Raw genomic sequence first — 25,925 nt, forward strand, 5'->3', positions numbered from 1 at the left:
GCCCTTCTCCATACAGTTCTTGAGGCTGACAGTGAGAATCCTCCCCTAGCTGTTCTCCACAGTCTGTGTATTTCACTCCAGGAGCCTGTCAGTTCCGAGAGGCTGGAACAACAAACTCACTGGAGCCCACATCCACTGGGCAGCAGATCTCTTACAGCATCTCCCTTGGTTTTCACCATCTCGGGCGTTAGCTGAGCTGCCTTCAGCACTTTGGGGCTGTGGGACTTGGCAGCAGAGCTCACACACGAGGGCTGATGAGGTTTCTCTGCAAGTTCTCCTTCTCGCTGGTGGCCAGGGGAGCAGGGCACAGTCCTGGGCTCCCCACGGCCCCGGGGGTGGCAGTCCCTGCCCTCAGCAGTGCTGGGCTGCAGAGGCACCGGCACTGACCCCGTCCCCACGGCGCACATCCCTCCTCTCCCTCCCCCAGCTGCTCCCACCCCGCAGGCAGGATGGAGCACATTGCCAAATTTTGCTTGGCTGGACTTCGATTTTTATTTTTATCTTCCACAGCTTGTAAAAAGGCTTTTAAAAGATGGGATATGTCTCTCTGTTTTCCCCACGGGCTCCGCTTATTTATGACTTTTTTCCCTTTGTCTTCAAAGGGGCTCAAAGTAACGGGTTTGTTTTAAGCTCCCTCGAATGAAAATGATTCCATTCCCAGGTTTCCTAGGGATGGTGCCTCCCAGAAGTTGCTTTAGGATTGCTATTCCAGGACCAGCAAGGGGAGCTCAAGCCTTGTTTACGGTAGGTCCCGCACTAATTCTCTGCTAGCGAGGTGTTTTTCATCCCAGTGCGTGACCCGGGCGGGGATGCCCCCGGGATGGTTCGTGCTTTGCCAGGCGGGGGCTGTGGCACGACGCGGGGCGCTGGGGGGTGGAAGCGGGCGGCAGGAAGGTCCTCAGGCAGGAACCGCACCAAGAGCTGCGGGGATCTCCTCGGGCCCGGCCCAGGGTGGGGAGCTGTGAGCGCCGACACGCCAGCGCTAAAAGGAGCATTTTTCTGACCAAGTCCGCCCAGCTGCGCCAGCTGTCAGCCGGGGGGAGAGCGGGGGAGCAGCGGAGCCGGCCCGGGGCGGGTTTCCCGCACGCACCCGCTCCATCGGCAGCCCAGCTGGGAACCCGGCCGGTCACCGCCCCCATCCCCGCCCCGTCCCGCCCAGCCAGGGCGCGGGGCCGGGCGGGCGCTCCCCCGGGGCCGCGGTGCCGGGCGATGTCCCCAGCGGGCCGGGCCGGGCACGGTCGTCCAGCTCCGAGGCGCCGAGCCCGGACACTGCGGCGGGGCTGCGGCTCCGGGGCCGCCGCCGGGGCCGCGCCGACCCCGGGGCCGGCCGGGAGCCGCCGCCGCCGCGGCCGCCACAGAGTTAATCGCGGCGGAGCCCGGAGCGGGGCGGTCTCCCCGCCGCGCCTCCCTCCCCGCGGCCGCCCCCGCCCGCCCCTCGCTCCGCCGCCGCACCTGCCCGCGCCCCCGCCGACAACTTTCCCTGCCTGTTGCGCGCACCGAGCTGCGAGCCCGGCGGGCACTGCCATGGGCGCCGCGGAGCAGCGCCGCGGGTAGGCGGCCCGCGGGGGTCGGGCCGGGAGCGCTGCCAAGGCTCTCCGCCCTCGCCTCGCTCCGCCGCCGCAGCGATCGCTGCCCCGCGCTCGGCGAGCATGGAGGTGCAGCTGGGGGTCGGTCGCGTCTACCCGCGACCGGCGGGCAGGACCTTCCGCGGGGCTTTTCAGAGCTTCTTCCAGAGCGTCTGCGACGCTTTCCAGCCGCCGCGAGAGGAACCGGGCGGCGCCGGGCAGCCTCCGCCGAGCGCGCCCTGCCCGCCGAGCCCCCGACCGCCGCCGGACTCCCCCGCCTGCCTGCCGCCCCCGCCGGGTTGCCTGCCGCCCCCCGAGCCCCGCGGCCCCGGTAAGGCGCTGCCGCCCGCCGGCCCCGCGATGGGCTCGTCCTTCCCTTGCACCGGAGAGCTGAGGGAGCTGCTGGGCGAGGCGGGTGCGATTCCGATGCTGCCGCCGCCCGAGACCGAGCCGGCGGACAAGGAAGATCCGCTGGGCGACAGTGCCCGGCAGCTGTGCCGCGCCGTGTCCGCCTCCATGGGGCTGGCGCTGGAGGCGCTGGAGACCCCGGCCGAGCAGCTGCCCCGCGAGGACTGCATGTTCGCCGTGCCCGCCGGGCCGCCCCGCGCCCCTCGCCCGCCTGCCCGCGACCCCTCGCCCGTCTTCGAGGCCGCCCTGGCCGCAGAGCCGCCCGCCGGGCCGGGGCTGCCCCGCGGCTTCGGCCGCGTCAAGCTGGAGAGCGCGGCGGGGCCGGCCCCGGGCGGCGGCTGGGGCGGACCGTGCCGCTTCGGGGCCGAGCTGGTCCCGCCGGGCCCCGCGCCCCCCTGGCCCACCTTCTTCGCCGAGGAGGGGCAGCTCTACGGGCCGTGCCCCGAGCCGCCCGCCGGGCCCGCCGACTGCCCTGCCGATGCCTGGTACCCACCGGGCCGGGCGCCTTTCGCCGCGCCCGCCCCCGGCATCAAGAGCGAGCTGGAGCCCTGGGTCGAGGGCTACGCCGGCGCTTACGGCGATCTCCGGTGAGTACCCGCGTCCCGCAGCCCGCCGGCAAGCGCTCCCTGCGCCGTGCTTCCCGCCGGCATCCTGCATCCCGCCGGTACCGGCATCCCGTGCCCGCATCCCTCATCCGCCCTCTGCACCCCGCGCCGCCCCAGCCTCCCCGCCGCGCTCACCGCGGGTCACACCCGCTGTGTCCTGGCTCTTCCCGCTTCGGTCTCCGCTGCCGAATCTTCCCTTTTGCCGCGATGCTCTCATTTGGGACTGGCTAGGCGAGGCCGTGCCAGGAGCACCGCGGTGCGCGCCTGGTGTCCCCGCCGTCCTGTGAGGTCGTTGCGTTTATCTCGTTTCCTCACGCATCTGTTATCCCGCTGCTCCTGGCCGCTGGGAGCGGGCGAGATCGGGACGCTGAGCCCCGAAGCACGGACGGATGTTGACATCGAGTTAAAATCCTCCCAGCAACTTGTCCCGCCGAGAGCTGCCTGCGGGAATGCGCTGTGCAGAGCAGGAAACCCCGAATGTAGTGGCAGAGAAACATCACCTGTGCTTCAGGGCTGTTTTAAGTACAGGTAGAAAATGTGTTTTAAAGTAGAGCTAGAATAGGTTTTGGGAATGAATCAGAGGAGGGGAGATTTTTTTTTTTTTTTTTTGTTTTTTTTGAGAAGTAGGATTCAATCAAGAATAATTTTTCTTGGTGGATTAACTTGAAAAAAAGTACATGAGCCATCTCTGTAAAATACCTGTACAGCATTTAAAGCAGTGAGCACCTGCATTCTCACCTGTCCGCACAACAGAATGTGGCCAAGTTGATGGAAATGGGAGGGAGAAAGGGCTGCTGAAGGGATTTTCTGCTGGCCCAGAGGCAGCCCCATCCAGGAGTATGTGAGGCGTCAGCTGGGGTTTGCATCATGGGAGTCCTGCATCCACACGCTCACCCTGTGATGCTTGGGATGCTGGGAGCAAAGGCTGAAATGAACAATTAGATTTTACCTCTAAATTAGCACCAGGCAAGTGCACTGCCTCTGGGCTTGTTTCTGTTTTAAATGCCCAGAGCTTCATTTGGGTACCGGGGCAATTTCCATCCACGCAGTGATTTACTGGGGGATTGTACAGAGATGTCAAGGGCTTGGCAAAAGAAAAAAGAAGAAAAGTAATGACAGGTCAGAAAGAGTGCAGCTGTGAGCATCATCCAGCTGTGAGCTTCGTACGTGGCAGGAGCTATGCAAGCTCTGGGTGTGTCTCTGGAGTCTGGATAAATCTCTGCTGGAATCAGTGCAGAGGAGGCAGGGAGGAATCCAGTTGGGAAGTTCAGCATTGGGATGCTGCTGATGGCGGCGCAGGTTTGCTCCGTGCGGCCGCTCTGCCTGCGGAGCTGTGCTGTGGGGTCCTGCACAGCTGGGAATGTCACACTGAGGAGAGCAGGTGTGGCTCCCATGGAGGTCTGCAGGCAGCCTTGGAGGCTGGACCAGGCAGCAGCAGGTACATTCTGCCCGGGTCTTGCCTTAGAGATAAGCAACATCTCCCTCATTCCTGTGGGAAGTGCTGTGCGCTCCTCTCCCTTGCAGCTCTGTTGGGTGTGCTGTGCCCTAGCAGACTTCTGTGGGATCAGCAGGGTTGGAGCAACCTTTACAACACCAGTGTCTTGTCCTTTGAACTCCAAGGCTCATAGAGCCCTGCTGCTGCAAAGGTATAATGGAGGGACATTGTCTCTCTGTGCTCAGATGTAATTTCCAAACACCGTAAGGAAAGCGGAACGCTTGGCGTGGTCTGGCTCAAGCCGTGTGTGTTAATCGCTGCCAGGTTTACATTTTATCCTAGCAAAGTCTCCATTAGCTTTGCAGCGTGCTGCTGGCCCATTCCTGCAGATTTGCATTTTGTCCTGGCTCTGTGGGTGCCAGCACAGGAACAGCCTCTGCTGCTCTGGAGCGGGGATCGTGTACCAGCATCCCAGGCAGCAGGGACTGAGGGGAGAAAGGTTTGTGGGAGCTGAGAAGCTGTGTAGTAAAATTCCCTGATGGAAGGATGACTGGCCTTTGGACCTGCACCCCTGTGCTGTCTGGTGCAAGGTCTGATCTCCTGCCCTTCTTGACCTTGCACATAAAGCTTTCCCCTTGAACCCTCAGAGGATGCAGCCTCGGTGTTCTGTGGGGACAGTGAGGGCACTGCTGGGGTTGTACAGGGGCAATGGGCACCTCAGAGCCTTGTCCCTCGAGATGCTGCTGGGAGCAGAGCACACCCAGGCCCCCTTGCTTTGGAGAATAAGGAGCATTTCAAGGTGTGCTGCTCCTACTTTCTTTCCTCTCTGGATGGTCCTGCTGTCTGCCAGCAGGATCAGAGCTCTTCCCTCACAGATGGAGTTCTCCCAAGCCCCAGTTCTACCCTGCTGCAGTTGGGACCAGGTATGGGTAGGTATTTTTTGAGTTAAACATCCTTCATATGACACGAAAGCATGAGCAGTTTTTAATATTTGAGGGAGTGTCAGGGTTAGGAGGTGCACATCTCAGAAACACAATTAATAACCACAATGTGGTTATTAACACAATTGGGTTTAATTTAAAGCGTTTGGTAGAGTGTCCCTGACTGCACCAGTCAGGCTTGCATGTAATTAGCAAATTAATTGGATGTTTTGTTACTCTGGACTTGGAGCTGTTTATCTTTTTGCTCTGAATGTTGCATCATTACTACCAGCAGTATTTGAGGTGACAAAATAACCTGTTTCAGGAGCAAGATGGAGCATTGTCAGAATAAATCCAAGGCTCTGCCATCAGAAGACAAATTACAGTGGTGGATTGGAGGGGGTGGCCTCTGGTTTAAAATGAAATGGAATCAGAGAAGGAGCTGTTACTGAAGCAATGGAATCAAAGGGGAGAAAAGGATTTAAGGGGCTTTTGGCTCAGGAAAATCTGCTGTCCATGTAGCTTCAGACGTTTTTAAGTGGCATTTGCTATCACTGCTGTTACCTGGTGCTGATACTGGTTGGAATCCTGGTGTTTGCTGCTTACATCTGCCTTTGGTTCCCTTCCCTAGTCTGGCTGTGGTCAGTTTGGGCCAGTGCCACGTGTTCATTCATCACCTGGCTCCATGGCTCTGTAATCGTTTCTGCTCTGTAATTGTGATAGGCTTACAGATAAAACCTGCAGTAATTCCTTCCTATGGAGGGAGGAGATAAGACTGGCAAAGAGAGGAGGGAGTGAAGGGCAGCTGTTGCACTGAGAGATGGAATGAGGCAGGAGGTCATGCTCAGGGTTGCTCTCACTCCCAGTCTGTGCCCGGCAGCAGCTGCTCTGGCATCCCAGTCCCAGGGGGGCTCTGGGGACCCCCAGCGCTGCACTGGCAGAACTCCAAGCCCTTGGGAAGGGGCTGACCCTCCTGTCTGCTGTTGTCAGTGTGACCTCTCTGCTCTGGCAATTGGCCAGAGGATGCAAATATTTCTTTGAAGACAAGGGGAGCATAGCAGAACATCATGTGGGCAGCTGGTCCTTTTGGCCCCTACGGACACATGGACAGGGAGCCTCTGGTGGGCAGGGGAGTTGGGAGTGTGCTAAAGCTTACTTCAGTTCCTGATAAGTGGAGAAGAGAAAAGATAAACAAATTTCTTCCTCAGCACCTCTCACCCTTTCCTTGCTCACAGGACAACTATGATAATCCAGCTGGAGCTGGAATGGAGAACTCAGGGCTGGGTGAATGTGAGCTGGCATGATAGCAGGCTATGCAGGGTGCATGTCTGTCATGGCTGGAGCTGAGGTTGTGAAGTAGGTGATACGCTGGGGCTGGGTAACTGGAGCTGCAGGGATGTTGGAGCTGTGCTCAGCGAGGAGAACCCCTCAGGACTGGGGGAGCAGCCAAGGACTGGGCACTGACCTGGAGCACGGCACTGGTGTCTCCTTTTTCTCACTTCTGAACAAATATCATATCTCATAAAATGGTCTCCTCGTTTTCCCCTCCCTCCTCTGTCCGTCCCTCCCTCTCTCCCCTGCTCTCCTGTGCTCCAGCTCTCCCTTACTGCTGGGAAGGGGAGATGGATCAGCTCTCAGGGCTGGGTGTGGAGGGCACACATGTAGGGTGTATGTCCCTGTGGGACCCACCAGCTGCTCTGAGGGTACACAGCATCTCTTTGCCTCTTCACTGCTCAAAGGCAGGCGTTGCCCCATCCTCCTCTAGGCTTTCCCATCCTATTTTCCAAATATCTTGGGCTTTTGAGCTCTTACACCCTCTGGAAGCTGCTCCACAGTCTTGCGCTTGGTATTGGCAGTGAGTATTCCACCCTGGCTCCTCTCAAGTGCTGGCTGCAGTGGAAGCACAGGCTTTATGTGGCACTTGGTATTGGAAGCAGCAGCTGCAAATCAGAAAATTTTGCCAAAGAAACAATCCACAAAAAGCTTTCAGAGTGTTGCTGGGTCGGAGTCACACAGGTATTTTGTGTCTTTTCCGGAGGATTTGGGGCTGGCAGCTGCACAGGATCTGCTCATGGCAGCTCTTCTCCTGCTTATGCAGCTTTTACATTCTTCCTGCTGTTTACAGATTCCCTATTGCACAGGTGTTTATCCACTGAACAGATGAGCACCACTCCCTGCAGCCAGTCTGGCATTACCATTGGTTTTCCTCATGGGAGAACTTCATTCCAGTTAACTGAGAGCCAGTTCACAATGGGAAGTGCTTTGGTGCTGCTTCTGAGGACAGAAGAGCGTGTCAAAATACGGACAGGAGAGAGATTTGGAACAGGAGAATGATTTGGAACAGGAGAGTGTGTTTTGCAGCCCAGGGCACAGGAGTCGGGATTCCCTGTGCAGAGATGGGTTTTTCCCCCAGGACAGGACCCCTGCCATGGGCACAGGTACCATACCAGCCCCAGGGGCTGGGCATCAGCGGGTGCTGGAGCTGGGATCCTGTCCCGAGGCACGGAGCCCACAATTCCTGGAAGTCGCTGCCTCTGTGCGGTTTCTCAGAGCGAGGAAGGTGTGGGACAGTCCCGGGAAGAATGAGAGCAGAAACAGTGTAGCGAGGCAGGCGATGTGAGGGTGTGAGCGGTGTCCCAGGGGCGATGCCAGCTCCCTCCCCCTGCAGCAGGACCCTCCAAGGCCGCGCTGGCCCCAGCAGAGAAGAGACAAGAGCCCGCTCTGCGTCCGTGCCAGGCGTCACCTCCGGGTCCCCACGGGCGCACATTGCCCACGGGCAGGGGGAGGAACGGGCTCAGGGGAAACTGGAGCGGAGCAGGAGTCAGCCTCTGCATGGGAGGAAAGCTGGAATCACTGCCATGTATTGCAGGAAGAAATCACAGAATTCCCTAAAATATTGGAAATCTCATCGTCGTGTTTTGGTGTGATGAAAACAGTTTCATTACACGGGGTTAAGAACAATTTGTAGTAGAGAGCAGTCGCTCAGTTCTTTGTGTTTTTCTGTCATTCCCATGAATTCCACTCTTGGCACGGACCTTCATTCATATTTTATAAATTGCTGCTTGAAGGTGGCTGTCCCAGTTTGCCTGTTCTCCATTGCCAGTTGCTGTCTAGACTTGGAGCACTCACTGGAGCCTGCTGGGTTGGTGTTTGCAGTGGATACTTTCTGCTAGTGATTGTGGACTAAAATTACAAAAGAAAGAAATTGTATTTATTTTATCGTCCTGTGAACATTTAAAATTTATCAAATGAGTGTTTACTGAAAGAAAACTATTCAGTGGGAGACTTTCTATGACTTCTAGTAAAAACTGTTTGTTTCTGAAAGCTGCCCTGGTAAATCCCAGAGATCTGTGCAGCTGTGGACGGCTCTGGAACATTGAAAATATACAGGAAAAATGAAGATTCCTCCTTGCACAGCTCCTCGGCCTCATTACTTTGTGCAAGTTAATTTTATTTTTGGAAGATTTTCTGCAAAAGGCACGTCTGCACCTCAGACTGGTGCAAAGCAAGTGCCACAAAGCCATCATGGACAGCCTGGGCCAGCTGGAGAGGGCGGCTTGGTGCCACCACGTGCATGTAGTGACGTGGCACAGGGGGCACAGGTACCTCCTGCTGGGGTCATCATTGGGTCAAACATCAGTATTGATCAGATTGATCTGCTCTCACCTTGGATGAGCCCAGCTCTGCATCACGATCATAGGAAAACAGCAATGGCAACACTTCCTGTGGGGGTACTGGATCCTTTCCAGCTCTTTGTTTTCCTCCAGAGATCCAGCATGCACAGGAGGCAGACGTCCCATCTCCTGTTGTAGCAGAGCATTTATGCCCGGTGAACAATTAAGAGGCAGATTTGGTCACATCAGCCCTTGGTGGGTGGCCGTGCAGGCGTGCCCAGTGGTGGCCCTGGCAGTGGCTGGTGGCCCTGGTATGGAGCGTGTCTGCACACTGTGGGGACCAGAGCCAGCCCTGTTTGTTAACAGTGCTGTGAGGGAGCTCATTGAAATGAAAAGGAACTGGCCCAGTTGTCATGGCAAAGACTTGTGACGGAGGTTCTCCATCCATATTCTCTCGCTGTTACCAGTGCTGCCTGCCTTCCCTGATCTGCCTGTGCTGCTCATCCACGTCCAACCACCCTTAATGCCCTGCCTGCTCTGGGTGAGGGGCAGGGGGACGGATGAGCCTCTCTGGGGAGACCTCCTGATGGGGGGAGTCCAGCTCACCGTGGCCAGGTACGTGCAGTGGGCAGTGCCTGTGTTGTATTCTGCTTTAAATCCAGCTCACCGTGGCCAGGTACCTGCAGTGGGCAGTGCCTGGACTTTGTTCTGTTTAAATCCAGCTCACTGTGGCCAGGTACCTGCAGTGGGCAGTGCCTCTGCTTTGTTCTGTTTAAATCCAGCTCACCGTGGCCAGGTACCTGCAGTGGGCAGTGCCTCTGCTTTGCTCTGCTTTAAATCCAGCCATTGCAACCCTGTTCCTTCTCGCCACCGTTTTCAGGTGAGATTCAAATTATCCTCTAACAGTAATAAAGACACTCCCAGCAGTAGTACTTCACCACTGAAGCACTCAGGAGCAGCGATTCGTTCAGCCTCCAGGCAGCTGTGGAAATGGGAATTGTCCCTTTTCTGCGGGCTGGGGTCTGACAGCAGCCCCAGGTGCGTGAGTGCCGCAGCCCTGGCTCAGTGCTGGGGTCCGTGCTGGCTTTGTGCCGGTTCCTGGGGACCAGCCTGCTGGACCTTGCACCCCTGCGTGGGCCCGCTCACCTCCTGTGGCCCCGGTGTCCCTGCGCAGCCCCGGGACAGTGTTTGCAGGAGCGCGGTTACGGGAGTGCGGCATCGCGCCCGGCATCGCTCCCCGGGGACCTGTGCGGAACGGGGCAGGCTCGGTTTGCCTGGGGTCGGCTTGGCTCAGCTGCTCTCAGGGTGCTGCTTTGCTCCCTGCTCAGGCTGAACAGAGGCCAGGGAGAGCAAGGTCACCCGCTGCACCCTGGCTCGGAGCTCCCCAGCCCCCCCGCCCGGGGCCGCTGCTGCAAATAGTGACAGAGAAGTCAGGTGCTGACACGTCCTCAGGAGTGGTGGGATTGGTCTCTAGGGACACGGACCTCAGATTAAGTGATTTGCAGTAATAGAAATAATCTGAAAAGTATATGTCAGTTCCCCAGGTATTTATAGCTTCTGCCCTTTTCCCAGGCCGCCCGGCCCCAGGCAGCTCGGGTGTCCACAGGGCTGGATTACACCCGTGCTTTCCACAGGTGTCCTGGTGCCTTCTCTGTGCCATCCAAAGGAGAAAAGAGCCCATCCTAATAAGTAAATAATGATTTCTGGGCCGAGCCCCTGTTTCTGCTGAGGGGGCCGGTCTGTCGTGGTGCCTGGCTGGGGGCTGGATGGACCAGGCTGAGCACCTCGTGACAGGCAAGGCAGCTGCCACTTCCCAAACAGCTCTAGGGGCAAAAGAGATGGCTTAGCTCAGGATGGGAGAGTCAGTGCAGAACCACCAATGCTTGGACAACAACAGGGCCTGGGACACCCTTGGCTGTGGGCAGCCTTAGCCAGGGCAAGCAGCTGGGCACAGCCACATTTACCATTTGGTGTGTCTGCCCTGAGATCTGGGTGCTCCTGGGACACTTTTGGGGTGTGCCTGGGCTGGCAGAGCCCTGCTCAGGCTGTGAGAGCAGGAGAGCTGTTTGAGAGCTCTGTGCAGAGCTCCAGCCACCCCTCATGCGCTGGGCATGGCAGCAGTCATGAGGATTTACCTTTCATGTCTGTAGCCAGGTGTCTGTGACTGCTGGGGGAATGTCCTGGGTGCTGGCTGCCTGATCCTCCTCCTGCTGGAGCCTGGGGAATCTGGTCATAGACTCAGGGAATGGTTTTTTAGAAGGGGCATTAGAGCCCATTTCATTGCACCCCCTCTGTGGCAGGGACATCTCCCCTAGACCATGTTGCTCTGAGCCATGTCCTGCCTGGCTTTGTCACCTTAGGATGGGTGGTGCATTCTGTGGGTTACCTCTGCCTCTGCACCAATATGCTCCAGCAGGTACTAGACATGGACTGGCTGTAGGTTTGGGAAGAACCTCGGGGCAAATCCTTCTGTGTTGCAGCAGCGTCTTCACCTTGCAGACCCCTATCCCACTGACTGCTTCTGGAATTGCTGCCAGCAGGAACAATCCCTACAAACGCCAGAGAGGAGGCTGCAGATCTCCAGAATACATTTTACAGAGGATGTGTTGAGTCCCTGGGATGAGGTGGGAAAACCCTGGGGTTTGCTTCCTCCCCCTTGTGCTCTCTGTGCCTGGGGGTGGATGGAGGGGGCTCCTTGTCTCTCCCAAAATGACACGACACTTCTGTCTCGGTTGTTTTTACCAGCCCACAGCATTTTGGCTGCTGTTACAGATTTTAGCTGTGTTTGCTTCTTTGCCGGTTAGAAATGGCAGAAAAAAAAACCGCTTTGACCTTGGCCTGTGTGCTGAGAACAGAGCCCAGGCACAAGTTTCTGTATCACAAATTTCCTGGTGAAGGCTCTGCCTCCTCCCCCTCGCCTGATCCCGCACATCTCCCGACTGCTCCTGGGAGGGCTGGGACGGGATATCTCGGCAGCTCCACTTTCCTCTTGAAAGAGAGATACAGAGCAGGAATTCTTGTGCTGATTGGCTTGATAGCTTTCATCTGGGAAGCAATGGGGTGCGTCAACTGGAAAATGAAATCCCCCTGCAAAGAGAGCCGGGGTGATTTACTGCTTCTATTGAATCGCGTGTGTGCCTGTGCACAATGTGGATGTTCATCATCGTCCCATGAACACCACACGCAGATTCTGTGTGTGTTCTCTGTGCTGTGAGGAGCATCCTCACCCCTCTGCACACATGTCCCTGGAGGGCAGGCGCTGTGCCATGGGCTGCCCGCAGGAAGGAGAGGTGCCTGGAGCTCTGGGAGCCTCTGCAGGCAGCACAGGGCTTGGTGTGGGATCGGCATTGCTGCTTCTCCCTGCTCAGACACTGAGAACCAGCTCAGCCCCACTCCCTCTGCTGCTGCCTGGCAGTGCTGTGTGAGCAGGGCAGGGCTGGGGCACACGTGTCTGGAGCCATGGGTCCAGTGGGGACTGTAATCCCCGTGGGCTGGCGCTGGGCATTGTCCCTGTGCATGCTCCTGTGCTCCAGAACATGTGACATCGTCCTGATGAACTCAGCCTGTTCACATGGATTTCGTTTTTCTGGCTCTCCGTAATTGGCTTTGTTTTCACGTGTTCCCTGTGGTTAAAAAGTCTTTTCCCTGATAATAGGATCTTCCCCTTACAAAGAAATCTATTACTTCCCATTCTGCTCCCCAGTCCTCTGGAGCATCTTTAAAATGGTTAGAAAAACAATAGCAGGACAGGGACTTTTCCCCTTTCTTGTTTACAGCACAACCTGTGCCAAGAGCCGGGTCCTTGATTCTAGGCTGTGTTGGGGGTGGTTTGAAAAGGGAGCAGAGCACAGTGCTGGGAAGCCTGCAGGACAGAAATCCCACTGGGGCTGTGCTGAGGGCTGGGCAGAGCTGAGATGGGAGCTAAGGTTCCAGGGGACAGCTGTCCTCTTCTTGTTCAGTTCTCCTTCCCTTTTGCCATGTGGATGCTTAAAACCTTGGAATATGGCCTGAGCTGAAGCAGTTGTCATGTCCAGCAGGAGGAAAGTGGCAGCCTGGGGTTAGCAGGGTGGCTGGCCAGTCCCTCTACCCTCGACTGCAGTTAGTGGAGGGGGCTCAGTGTGTTCTGCAGGATCTCCTGTGGGCATCTGTTAACTCCTGGCCATGCTGTGCCCTCCTGCTCTGCCCTTGCCCCCCGTGCAGAGCTGGGGTCAAGGCGGGTGCGCAGCCACTGTGGCTGCGGCGTGTCCTGAGATGATATCTCACTGCTCACTCACACAGACTCGGGAGAACACTCTCAAGGCTGGGAGGCCTAAAATTAGATGTGGCATCTGTGTTTTGGTTTGCAGGCGGGCTTGAAAGAAAATCATTCTTGGCTGCTTCAATTCCTTGCCTTCTTGGAAGAGCACGGGCAAAGGGTAGTGGGCAGGGCTTGGTCCCTGGTGTGCCATGGCTTTCTCTGGACATGGCTGTCCAGCAGGGTCAGTCAAAACTCCAGCATGGCTCTGTGAAAGCAGCAGGACCACCCAGGCCCACAGGTCCCTGGAGGCAGCCGGGTGCAGGGCTCTGCTCTCTGTGTTTTCCTGGGAATGCTCTCAGCCTCCAGAACAGCAGGTCTGGCTGTCCCTGCCATATGTCACTAAAAGTGCAAACTGGCATCAAAGCACTCTTTCCCAGCCTATGCCTGTCTGGATACTGTGGGTTGTAGGTATGTGCTGCTGGAGTTGGTGCTGGTGTAGCTGCCCATCCATCCATCCATCCATCCATCCATCCATCCATCCCCACCATCCAAGCCCTGCTCCTGTCCCAGTCCTGCCCTGCTCCTGCCTCAATCCCTGTGCACCTGGCAGATGTGGGCAGCTGTGAGCAGCGGGCATGCCATGAAGGCCAGGCTGGGACCAAGAGGGATTGGTGGGTGTCAGCCAATGGCTGTGAGTTGCTGGGGAATTTGCTTCTCTGTTGCCTGTTCTGCTGAGACTGGGGCTAAGAGTTGCAGGGAGACCTGGCACTAAATATGTGAAACCTTCATTTATAATTAGTGTGTTTATGTCGGGGATGAGTCACAGCACGATCCGCTTGGAGGACGCGGCGGGAAGATGATAGTGTTGCACAAGTCGTGAAGCCTCCTCTAGAAACTCTGCTTTGCCAGCAGAGCTGAAGGGAAGTTCTGCAGATAGCGCTTCTATCCACTCCTAGACATAATAAGGCAAAGGATTTTTATGCCCCTGCAGTTGTGTCTCCGCAAAGATTTGGTCTTGATAGAAACGTGCCTAAAAATAACGCAATGCTGCTGGTGAGCGGTGGGGCCAGCGCTGCAGTGCTGCTGCAGTGATCCCCGCTGCAGGAGGGGTGCAGGGGGCTGCTCCCCGAGATGGGGGGCTCTGCTGATGGCTGCCATGCCCGTCCATGCCAGGGCTCCGTGCTGTGCCCGGGGGAGGGTGCTGGCTCGGGCCGTGTGCCTCCCCAGCTGGGTGCCAAATCCGTGGTATTTGCGGTCTCCTCATGTTTCCGTGCCGGGTCCCGCCCTTCTTGCTGACTGGTTTTGCCTTGTGCTTCCTACAGTGGAGAAATAAAAATGCAGAATTTGCAGCATTGGTTTCCTTAGCAATAATTCCACTGCCAAAGGAAGAGGGGAAAGTATTTTGTGTTTTAAATATCTGAGTCTGGGAATGAGTCCTGGCATCCCTCAGCAGCCCAGCTGGGAGCCGACCACTGACCTCTGGCCATCAGCACAAGTTGATCCTTGTTGCCAAATTAAATTCCAAATTCATTTGGAGTTCTGTGAGATTGGAATCCTTCTGCCTGGGGTTTCTCTTGGTAGCCCTGTAGCAGATGCTGTGGTTAGCTGGGGGTGCTGGAGGACCATGGTGGCCTTGGGGGCCAGTTCCCTTGGGGTGCTGTGCCCCATGGCTGGACACTGGTACCGTGTTCTGTTCCTCTGGAGGTCTGCCTGGCACACCAGCTGTGAGAAAAGGCACTGAGAACTCGCATCCTCTCTCCCAGAGCATTTTGTAAACATCACTGCGTTTGATTTTGGAAGAGGGAAAGGTGAAAACTCTCCTGCAGTTGAAGATGTTGGTATGTGGCCCCACAAGTCTGTACCCTGGATGCTTTCCGGGGAGCTGTAAGCCTGTACCTGCATCTGGCACGATAGCAGTGTCTCTTGGAGCATGAAATATATGTATCAACTGTCTCATTATTTGTGATTTTCTTTACAGGCACATTTTCTTTTCCTGAGCTGAGGAGATGGATTTGAAAAATGGAAGATTATGGCGTGGCTTAAACTAACTGCATAAATATCAGTGAGGACACAGTGTTTCCTTGGAAAATAAGTAGGGCTCTCTGTGCAACAAGGATGCCAAGGTCCTGTCCTTGGTGACTCCAGGTGACTCTGCAGTCACCAGGAGGACGCAGTGTAGGGCTCTGATGACCTCGGGAGTGCTCCTCAGGGCTGCAGCCTGCCTGCAGCCTTGTTGCTCCTTGTTTGCTTTTTTGTCCCCTTTTTGCTTCATAATCAGGTGAGTTCCCATCTGAAGGGACCTTGCAATGTCCTTGTGCCATCTCTTTTCATAGCTACCTGCTCTGTCTGGGGGATCAAGTGTTCCATCTTCTCTGAGCTGATTTATTTAAGCTGCTCCCTGAGCCTCTGGATGGACATCAGGCTCTGAGGCAGAAGTTTTGATGTGAGCTGCACCAAATGGGGGCAGCAGCCTCTGCTGTGGCCACTGGTGAGGTGCAAAGGCTGTAGGGTGGCTTCTCCCAGGCTTTGCATTCCAGGTGTAGCAAACCTGCTACCTTTCACCTTTGCAAGCTCATTTTCTGCTTCTTCCTTGTGGGAGATTGGAAGGTGGGAGCCCAGGATGGCCATTAAATGAGGGGATGGGACTCCCCAGCAGGCTCAGCCAGTCAGGGGGAGGCTGGGGCTGTCCCCTGAGTGCAGGGACATGCAGTGGCTGTGTCCATGCAGCTCCAGGCTTGGGGCAGCCTTCATGCACCACAGAGGAGCAGAGGAGAGAAAAGGGCTGGGGGTGGTGGGGCTTCAGCTGCAGCGGAGATGCACTGTGTGAAAAACAAACTGTCAAAACAAGGAAACAGAGTGTTTGAAAACAAAAACCCAGGGTTTAATTTGGGGATTTGAGAAGGGATTTGTGCAGCTGGGTCTGTGGAAGCTATTTGTGCCCCTTGGGCCTGGAGGCAGTGCCAGGGCTGGAGAGCCAAGCCTGCTCCTGTGAGTTGCTGGTGGAAGAACATTTGCTTTCTCTGAAGTCTGCTCCTCCTGCCAGCCTGCCCTGCTGGGATGCTTGGAAAACCCATTGTCATCTGCTAATAATTATTGAAATCTGGTGAGAATCCTGTTCCTGTGTGTGTTTACCAGGCCTGGGGCTCAGGCTGCACCCTGCTCTGCTCTCAGATGCTGTCGTGCCTCTGCTGCCGTCGCACACAAAAACAAGGCATGAGCAGACTGGAAAATACTCAAGGCTATTTAGCAGAAAGAACATGAATTAAGTGCACAAAGCTGCATGTTTATAGATTAAATGGCTGAAAGCATTTTAACAGATGAATGCTTTAAAGTTTCTGTGCAAGTCCTTTTATCTGGATGAGTGTGATGTGGAGGCTGTGAGTGCAGGCTTGGCTCAGCTCTGGCTGGAGCCACCAGCAGCCAAATGCCAGTGCAAGGGGACACGAGGATGTGCCCAAAGTGGGCAGTCGTGCCCTTTGCTGAGCATGGGTCTGGCCTTTTGGTGGGAGTCACAGAACTCCATCCAGGCAGGAGCACCACAGCTGCACTGAGGGGAAGGCAATTAAATTTAATATTGCATCAGAAAATGTCATGCACAGGTAATGCTGTTTTAAAGGCAGAGATCCCCCCTGATAACATCAGAGTGTCTCAGAAATGACAATACTTGAAGTGACTGGGTAGGGTTTTGTGTCACCTGTCAGTGCTGGCTCAGCTCTGTTCTCGACATCCTCCTGAGCATTGCTGATGTGCAGGTTTTGCATGATGAAGGTGCAAACCCCCTTTCCTCAGGGAGTATGGGACCAGGGCACTCTGCTCTGGGGCTCTGTGTGTGGCAGCTGCCATCGTGTCCTGGTCTGCCTTAGGGCAGTTGTGCCATGGCTCCTTTTGAGCAGCCTGTGCCAGCTGTTGCTAAGATGGAAACTTCCTTTGTGGATCAGGAGGAATGGTTGGCTCTTCTTTCACCAGTGCCTCCTCTTGGCTTTCTGGGGATGTTGTGAAATGTGGCTGTTTGGTGAAATTTAACTAATGACAAACAAATGCTTCATCACATGATAGTTCCTACTCCCCAGAAATATTTGCGTGTGTGAGGGGAGCTCAGCAAATCCTCCATTTCCTTACAGAATCCTTCTGAAACGAGAGTAAAACTCATCCTAGAGCTGTAGAAGAGATACCAAGGTTGTTTTTTCCCTGCCCCCAAAAGCCACCAAGCTGCTTTGTGACAGCCACGGCCTTGGCCTTGGGGGCAGCTCTGGCTCCGCCGCCGCGCTCGCAGTTGTGTCTGCCCCGGCCGCTATCGCCCTGCTTTGGGCTCTGCTGTGGACCTGACACTTGCCACACTTTGTGCCAACTCTGGGCCCCCTGCAGTTGTTTTGGTCTGACCTGAGCACTCTTGTGGCTCTGAGGGCCAGCACAGCCCCATGGAGTACAAACTTCCAGCCAGAGCAGAGTTTTGGAGCTGCCGGCAATGAAGTGGCCGCTGTGCCGCCTCTCGTGTCCCTTCTGTGCCCTCAATGGTGGTGAGGGGCTGTGGCACTGCCTTGAGGCAGGTGGCACCTGTGGCTCTGCCCAGAGTGCTGCCAGCCCTGCAGCTTCTGCAGGCACCCCTTTGGCTCATTGGCCCGTGTTATGTATTACCTGCACGTTTTGAGAACACCCTGTAAATGTCCCTTGGAAACTGGAAAATGGATCATTAAAGGAACCATTAGCATAGCTCTTTCTGAGTTGCTAGAACATTTTCACATTTTGTTTTTCTTGCAATTCTCTCTCCAAAAAAAAAAAAAAAAGAAAAGGCAAACTGGAGTTGTTGTGAAGTCAAGGGCATTCCTGGGCAGATGCTTTGGCTCTGGGCAGTGGCTGCTGGCAGGGAACCACGTTGGTGCTGCAGGGTCTGTGGCAGAACCACTCCCCAGCTGCCTAAATGCCATCTCCTGCCCTTTGGGGTGTGGGGCTGTGCACACCCTGCCAAGCCTTACCCCAGGAGGAGCCTATCTCATGGCCAGGAATCACTTTCCATGTCAGCCAGTGTCCTGCAGTCTCCATCTGTTGGTGGCACTGGGGACAAGGGTGGCTGAGCATGGAGGGGTGTGTGGGGAGCCCTGCCCAGCCCCATCCCTGGCAGGGACACATGTACGGGCTACTCTCAATGCACACCTGCTGGAAAGTGTTTCTGTACTTGCACAAATCTCTCCATACATGAGCAGCTCTTTAAAAGCTCTTTCAGAAGCCACTCAGTTTCAAACCTGCTTTGCAGTTTCAGATAATTGATCCTCAGAAACACCCCAGGGTCCTCTGGGAGTCCCGTGTGTGTTGTCACGGCACCTGCTGCTCATGGCACACGGTGCTGAGCGTGGGGGAGACACAGGGGAAGCCTGATGGAAACAGGGAAATGAGCGCTGCTGGATTTCTGACTGCACAGAGAGCAGAAAAGAGGTGTTGGGCCATTAGCAGGAAGGCCTGTTATATGTGAACCTAAAACACACTGGAAAAATACGACATTTTTAGCCAGGCTTTTGTGTGTGCTGCTGGTATTCCTCAGCAGGGTCTGCTCTGCAGCACCTCCTCTCACCCAGTGCCAGGGCTCTGGAGCACATGGGGGAATGTGGGAGCACCAGGAGGACAGGTGGGATGCCGTGTAAGCCAAGAAAGGAACATGTTGGTTGCAACAGGATTTCACTGTGGCAGACACGGTGCAGTGAACTGTGCCTCCTCCATTTAATCAGTAATTCCAGAAAAGCCTTGGAAATGGAGATGTTTGGGGAAGGCTGGTTGAGCTGCATCTACAGATCAGTCACTGATTGTTCCTGTTAACCTTCTGAGTGATTTCTCATCTCTTTTCTACCATAAGAACTGAGGATGAAATTGCTGCTCCAGTTACCGAGGTGGGATGTGCACAGCTCCCAGGTGAGGGGCAGGCAAGGACAGGGGGGCTTTTCTGGTTATAAAGGTTTTTTCAAGAAGTCCCATCTTTGTCACACTCACTGTTGATATAACCTGATTTCTCAGAGCTCACCTGCAAGCAGTAAACAATGCCAAAAAATGAAAGGGGATCCAATTTTATGGAGAAGTTGCAGTGACTTGCAGACTGTAAAAAGCTAATTGCCTCCTTCAGTGGTTGCAGGTAAACGAGTTCTGGTAATTAACTCAATGTGCTGGTGCTTCCCAAACTGCCTGGACATGTTGGCTCCTGATTTGGATTAGCCCCTCTCCTCCCACCATGCCCTCTGGAAAAGCAGTTCCTCCAAGGATCTGATCAAACAGATCAGATCAGGTTGGGGAGGGGACGGTACCAGCTGAGAGAGGAGAATGTGGGTGTGTGGAATGGTGAGGTGTTGGAGAAGGGCAGTCGGGTGCTGGTGGTTAGTGTGGCATTAAGTGACTGGCAGTGCCGTGCTCTGCCTTGTTTGGTGCATGAGCTTCATTACTGAAGCCAAAATTCCATGAGCACTGCAGCAGCCAGCCTCAGTCACCTTCTGTGCCTAGGCTGTGCTGTCACCGTGTGTCACTGTCACTGTACTTTGTCACACTTTGTCACACACTGCACGCAGTGGCAGGGTCTCTGCATGGTCAGGGCCAGGCTTGGCTCAGTTGTTGCTCTGCTCACCCCCTTGGCTGATCCATCACTGCAGTTCTGCCATGACCCTGCTCCCCTCAGCTTGCCCTGAGCTCATTTGCTGACCCTTCTCTTGTCCTGTCTGGTTTGTGCTGCAGGTTGGAGCCAGGCCGTGACCATGTCCTGCCCATTGATTATTACTTCCCACCTCAGAAGACCTGTCTGATCTGTGGGGATGAAGCATCTGGGTGCCACTACGGAGCCCTGACGTGTGGGAGCTGCAAAGTGTTCTTCAAACGGGCAGCTGAAGGTAATGGAGACAGGAGAGGGAAGGTCACTGCCCCACTGTGGTGGCATTCTCAGATTTCTTAAACCAGGAAGGGAGAAAAATCAAAGATAAATTAATTTTTCTCTCTGGTGTTTGTAATTTCATTTTACAGATTGCTCTCAAGAAGTAGCCAAACCAGTTTGCCAAAATACAATTAATTCCAGTGCCATTGAGCAATCAAGGTGTCCCTGCCATGGTGTGGACCAAGATGGTCTTTAAGGTCCCTTCCAACCCAGATGTTTCTGTGATTCCATGATTATCTTAGTGACGTGGTGAGAGCCTGGAGCAGTCAGTTCCTGCTGCTCTTCTTGGCTTTCCTGAGTGCTCTAAGCTCCCATCAGCCCACCTGCAGTTTCAGGGGAGGCTTTTCCTCTCCTGCACCCTTCCAGAGGATCCCTTCTGTGAGTGCCCACAAAACAGCACAACCCTGTCTCCACCAGGAGCCCTGCTCTGACCTTGGGGTCTGTGATGCTTCTCCCCAGCCCATGAGAAAGCAACTCCTCCTTCATGTCCAGCTCCATGGTGTCAGGCTCTCCAGGGATAAATGTGAGCCTAGATGTTCCCTCTCAACAGTGAGGTCTTTGTCCCACCTTTCCTGGGCAATGACCAAGCAGAAGCTCCCAGCCCAGCTGTTTCCTCAGGCTGTGCCTCAGCAGTGGCTGGTTTCTACCTGCACTTCAGAGCTGTGGTTCTTGGGCAGCAGTGAGAGCCTCTGGTGTGGGAGATGAACTGTCCAGCAGTGTAACGTGCCTGTGGTCACTCTGATGAGAGACATGAACCAACACAAGCCATCATTTTTTCCTTCTTGCTAATATAATTTATGTGGGCAGCTGCTGTCACTGGCTGTGGTGTCCTTGGGAGTGGGCTGGCAGCAAAAAGAGGATGCAGCTTCTGTCTCACCATGACCTTCCCCTGTGCCCAACCTCTCCAGTCCATGACCAGAGGTCCCAGGCCAGGGGTGCTCACCTGCTGGTGTCAGAATGCTGCTTCTACATCAATTAGATCAATTAGCATTATCCTGCCTCTTGCTGGAGTCATGTTTCCCTCATTCCTCCGTGCCAGGAGCCAACTTGTCAGTGCTGGTCCAGGGAAGAACAGGGGCTGTGCCACAGGGGACATCAGTGTTGCCAAAAAGGGCAGTCAAACAATAGTTAACAAATTTTGCATATTTCTCCCAAGTAAATCATTTGCAGATCTGTCTCTGCTGCACACCAGCTCTGTGTCAAGCCAAGTGGGTTGGCTTGTGCAGCCAGAGTAAATAACAGATGCTTGTTTAAGTCAGCAAGTTATTGTTGATTTATAGTAAGTGGAGGCTTGGCTCTCAGTCAGATGAAGTGCTGCTGGAGTGCCTGTGTCTGCGGGTGTCTGTGGGGGCTGTGCTCCCTGGCACCAGGGTGGGTGACAGGGACCAGAGGTGCCCACGGGCAGAGGGACAGCCTGGGCTGCTCTGAGGCACGTGCCCTTGAGTTGTTCCCTCTCCTGGTGGTGTTATATCATTAATTTAAATGTTAATTTTGGCCGTGTTGGGATTGGGCTGCAGCCCTTTGTCTTTCCTGAGGAGCCATATGTGTGTGCAGGGAGCTGCCAAATTGTCAGGTTTCATCATGCTGCCCTGAGGTACATGGCTGAGTCTTTATTTTAGGGAAGTGACAATAACTTGTACTCCTTTATAGGTACTGAATGCAGAGATGGCAGGTGGTGATTTCTGTTCTAACTTTTGGTGAGTTTCCAGACAGATCTCTTCCTTCTTAAAGCTGAGCAGCATTACTGAAAGCTGATATTTCAGTGCGTTCTCATGTTTTAAAGTCCATAAAATGCCTCTCAGAAAGCCTTAGGTCGCCCTTGGAGACTTTATAGCAGTAGATCAAAATGCTTCCCCATGAGAAAAGAAACCTGTTGCCTTCCTGGTCCTGGTGTCAAGGCACAGCCTTTAGTGGAGGGAGCAGCAGGGCTGTGACTGGAGCAGCACAAACAGCGTCTTGGAGGGGAGGGAATAGCTGGGCACATCATTTCCTTTTTATTACAGTCTTCTGAAATAATGGTGAACTTATCTGGCAGGGATACTTAAGGAGGTTTTATAGACATGCACTGGCTTCTAAGTGGTGAGAAAGGGAAAAGATTAAAAAAAAAGGTTGTGACACTGATTTTTCTTCCCTTTGGACACACTGAGGGGTTTATGGGCAGGAGCAGGTCACCCCTGCTTTGATGGAATATTTGACAGATTTGAGGGGTTTCACAAGCTTAGGTTCAACTGCTTTTCCCAGAAAGATGCTGAAGAGTTAATAGAAAAGACAGGAATGTTGTCCTGTCTCGTTTTGCTGGCTCCTGTGATTCACAGACTCTCTCAAGATGTCCAGGCTGTGTCCAGGCCAGCCCTGAAGCACACCCCACAGACTGGTGGGGACTGCCTGACCTGCAGGGTCACCAGCCTCGATTGGTGCCCAAGCCCAGCCCTCCCTTGCAGTCACAGCCCAGAGTCCAGAGGGCTGGGTGGCTGCCCTGGCCCCAGGGTGCTGCTCTCCCTCCTCATCTGCTGAGCAAAAAGCTCACCCAGCTCAGCACAAATGTTGTTTTTCCCTACAGGCAGGACACCTCTGGGTGTGGTGAGCATGGCTGGGGTGGGTTGAAGACATGGGAGTTCAGTCCTTGTGATGCCACTCTTGTCCCTGAAACAGAAAAATGCTTCCAACAAGGCAGCTGCTGTGTCAGTGAGCAGCCCAGGGCTCCTGCTCTCCCATTCTGTCCAGGAGGGGGATCATTGTGTCTCTGCATGTATTCCCGGAGAGAAGCAGACCTTCCTTGTCCCTCTGAGATTTCTGGGATCTGCTGGTGACCTTAGCCAGCCCAGAGCTGCCTCCACACAGCGTTCCTGGCAGTGTAGGACAGGGATGCTTTGGGCTGTGCTCCTGATGGGGCTGTCTTTAAATATAGCAGAGAGCTAAATGAAAAAAAAACACAGTATTTGGCAATTTTCCTAGCAGGCACCCAGCCAGGCTGCTGTGCAGGCTGCTCTGAGTGCCTCCATCATTCTCCATATGGATTAGTGTTCTATGTTCTGACCTGCTGAGGATTAGCCTTACACCAGAGAGATGTCACTGGGTCAACTCAACAGTTTCTTGCCAGATTTCAAGATGACACCAAGTTAAAGTAAACCTTTGCAAAGGTCCTTGCCATGTTATAAAAAACTCTCTCCTCCTTCCCAGGCTGATGTGACATGCAAAGAAATTGAGTCTGCAGAAGGTTCAGTGGTGCTGCAGCATCACGATGCTCCAGTGGTGGGTTTCTCACGACTGTTTGGGTGTTATTTGCCTTAAAATGTCATGGGGAGAGCAAAATCTGGGATGACTAGAGCACAGGGAAAGCTCTGGGTGCTTTCCCTACGCTCACTGGTAAATACAGAGGGCTGTTCAGGAAATGACTTTACCAAGGTAGTTCCTCAGAGTGGCTCAGTGCTGGCTCCTGGGAGCTTTGTGGCTGAGCCCTCCTGAGTTATTAATAGGAGCATCACATGGGAAGGGTGCCAGCACCAAACCCCAGGCTCAGCTCTGGGCATGGCCCTGCTGGTGACAGCCCCAAGGAGCAGAGGCTTTCCAGGGGAGCTCTGCAGCCTCCATGGTTCCATGAGACCATGGGGAATTGCTTTCGCAGAAAGCTTGGCCTCATCCCCCAGCTGTTAAAAGCCAGTTTATGTCCTGAAGTATGAGGATCTCTGTCTTCCAAAAGGCATTTACTGGTCTTTCACATTTATGGTCGTATATCTTGCTCCAGATGTTTGCAGAGATTACTTTGTTGTCTGGAGGAGAAAGTTAGTCTGGGCACAACAGCTCATGTGGCAACAGGCTGTTAGTTAGATGATTCCTCTGGATTGAGCAACTCACCTCCATAAATCATTATTTTTAGTCAAGCAGACCTGGAGAGCAGCTCTTCCCCTTGGCTCCCAGTGTGTGCTGTGGTCCCAGGAGATAAGTGGGAGGGCTCAGAGGTGGTGGAAGAGTCTTTCTGCCTGGTGTCAGGGGGCCCAGGAGGGGCCCAAGGTGGGGAGGACATCCCAAGCAGAGGGGACATGAGCACTGCAGTGTGTTCATGGTGGGGACTGCTGCAGAGATGCTCTCTTGGGGTGTCTGTGCTGGTCTGGAAGGCAGAGGGTGCTGGGTGTGAGTTCCCTCCTCACCTGTGCAATGTCAGACAGGACCTGGGGGCAGGGGAGGATGTGGGGCTTCTCTAGGTGACATCTGCACTGTCCTCAGCTGGGCATGGTCTGTGGGGGAAGGACAGGCTGGGTGATGGGCCTTGCAAAGAGCAGGACTGCTGGGGAACACCCCAGAGTGGGTGTGAGGTTTGGACCTGTATGTACAGGTTTGCAAAGCAAGAGCCTCTGCCTTGGAGTGGCAGGAGAAAACACCTCTGTTGTTTGCAGGGGAGAAAAGGAAAACAAAAAAGTAGTTTCAGTGTTAAACTCTAGAGAAGGAAAAACCAGCACATTTATCTTTATATAAAGAGCAGCTGATTTTAAATGTCTCACTCACCTTGCTCTGGAATGAAGAGAGTGAATTACCCTGAAATTAGAAACAGGACTCTGTGTGTGAGAAGGGAAGGAACTTCCCTCCACTTCAGAGGGAAGGAACTCATCCATGTTCCAGCCACTCTTCCCTGTTCTCCTGCCTTTTAGAGCTGGTGGTTCCTCTCCTGGTGGTTAAGGGGAAATCTCTGCATCCCCAGGAATTAGGGTGAGGTGAGCTCAGCTCATTCTCACACCCAGCAGCAGCAGCACCATGACCTGCTGTGGCTGTTGGGTTCTCTTTTTGTTCCTGGAGAACAGCATAAAGTAAACAGGGCTCAGTTGTGCAGGCCCAGACAACAGAGAGCAGGTTCCAGAGACAGAGACAGGCCCAAAGAGCCTGTCCACGAACCATGAAGCTGGCCTGGCCATGTCTGCAGTGTCACTGTACCGTGACTGTGGGGACAGCTGTGGCTGCAGCTCACAGCCTGTGCTGCTCTCTCTGGGGTGGCACTGCTATCCTGCAGCCTCCTCCAGCATCCCCTGTTTGTCCTCTGGGCCCCTCTGCCTGCTCCTGGCTCATGGGAAAGGCTCCCTCTCCATGTCCCTGCTCAGCAGTTCTGGAGCTGGGAGATGGGAAACAGCACAGTGGCCTCATGGAGCAAGTTTTGGACTCCACTACCAAACCTCATCTGTGCTCCCTCCCCTGGGGACAGAGCAGAGTGGGGTCTGTCCAGATCCTGGGGGTGAGCAGGGGCCTGGGGCTGTGGGGTGCTGCTCCTGACACAGCTGTGCCTGATCCTGGAGCACCCTTGTGGGGCTCAGGCAGCCAGAGCTCCTTCCAGCTCTTCATTCCCCAGAAAGTAGGGCATGTGTTTGTGAGTACCTAAAAAGGTTGAGTGGAACGAGTGTGGCCTCAGCTCTCAGTGCCCCTGGCACAAAAATAACTGCAAGTAACCCAGTTTCCGCTGAAGTTCTTTGTTACTCATCCTCCTCCTCAATGAGCTGCTGAAAGGGAGGATGGTGTTTCTCCCCTTAGGGTCCTTAGGGATTTAGGTGTCATCGAGGCTTGCCTCAGTATCCCTCTCATGGGAAATGAGCCAGGGAGAAGGTGAGAAGAGCTGTTCTGAGGACAGTGTTAAAATGATTTAACAGGTGTGAGATGTGGTGAGTAATGCAGGTGTTGGCTGAGGCACAGGGGTGGGTGATGATCCACTTTGAAGAGGACAGTTCTGAGAAGGTCAAACATGGGGTGTTTGTGCAGCCCCTGAATGCTGTGGGAGGAGTGGGCTGGGTGCTGAGCCCTGCCAGAGGAGTCTGTGGGGGTGACAGTGGCAGCTGGTGCTGCCAAAGCTGTGGCCAGGCACGAGTGGGGGGACCCAGGAGCCCCTGTGAGAGCCTCGGGCAGTGGCAGTGAGGGCAGCAATGGGGGAGGTGTGGGGGATGTAAAATCTGTGCACCAAAACTGATTTCAAAACTGGCACATTAACGGGCTGGATTCAGCCTCACCTTATTCATAGACTTCTGATGACTTCAGAGGGCTATTTCTATAGGAATGCAGAAAGTAATCCCTTGCAGGATGATAAATAAAGGCCATGGGCTGATTTCCCATGTGGGCTGCCTGTGGTTCTATAAGCTGCACCACTCTGTTGTGTGCTGAGTCCAATTTGGTTTGGAGCTGCCTGAAGAACATCAGATAAATCCTGCTCCAGTAAATGTGTTCAAACATGACAAGAAAAGTGATGATTCTTGGCTTGTGTGGCAA

General features: G+C 54.7%; 1 protein-coding gene across 1 annotated transcript in view; it reads left to right on the forward strand.

Moving 5' to 3' along the window:
* The first annotated feature begins 1,626 nt into the window (after positions 1 to 1,626).
* AR (androgen receptor) overlaps positions 1,627 to 25,925 on the forward strand; it is a 34,784-nt gene continuing 10,485 nt past the window's right edge. Inside the window, exons 1-2 of the mRNA XM_054289456.1 lie at positions 1,627 to 2,560; positions 19,493 to 19,644. Of these exons, the coding sequence (XP_054145431.1) occupies positions 1,650 to 2,560; positions 19,493 to 19,644 (1,063 nt within the window). The 5' untranslated portion in view covers positions 1,627 to 1,649. The remainder of the gene's footprint in view (positions 2,561 to 19,492; positions 19,645 to 25,925) is intronic.

Source organism: Melozone crissalis, unplaced genomic scaffold (assembly GCF_028551555.1).
Source record: "Melozone crissalis strain CALT ecotype California unplaced genomic scaffold, PUWL_Pcris_2 ptg000068l_1, whole genome shotgun sequence".
NCBI classification, from domain to species: Eukaryota; Metazoa; Chordata; class Aves; order Passeriformes; family Passerellidae; genus Melozone; species Melozone crissalis.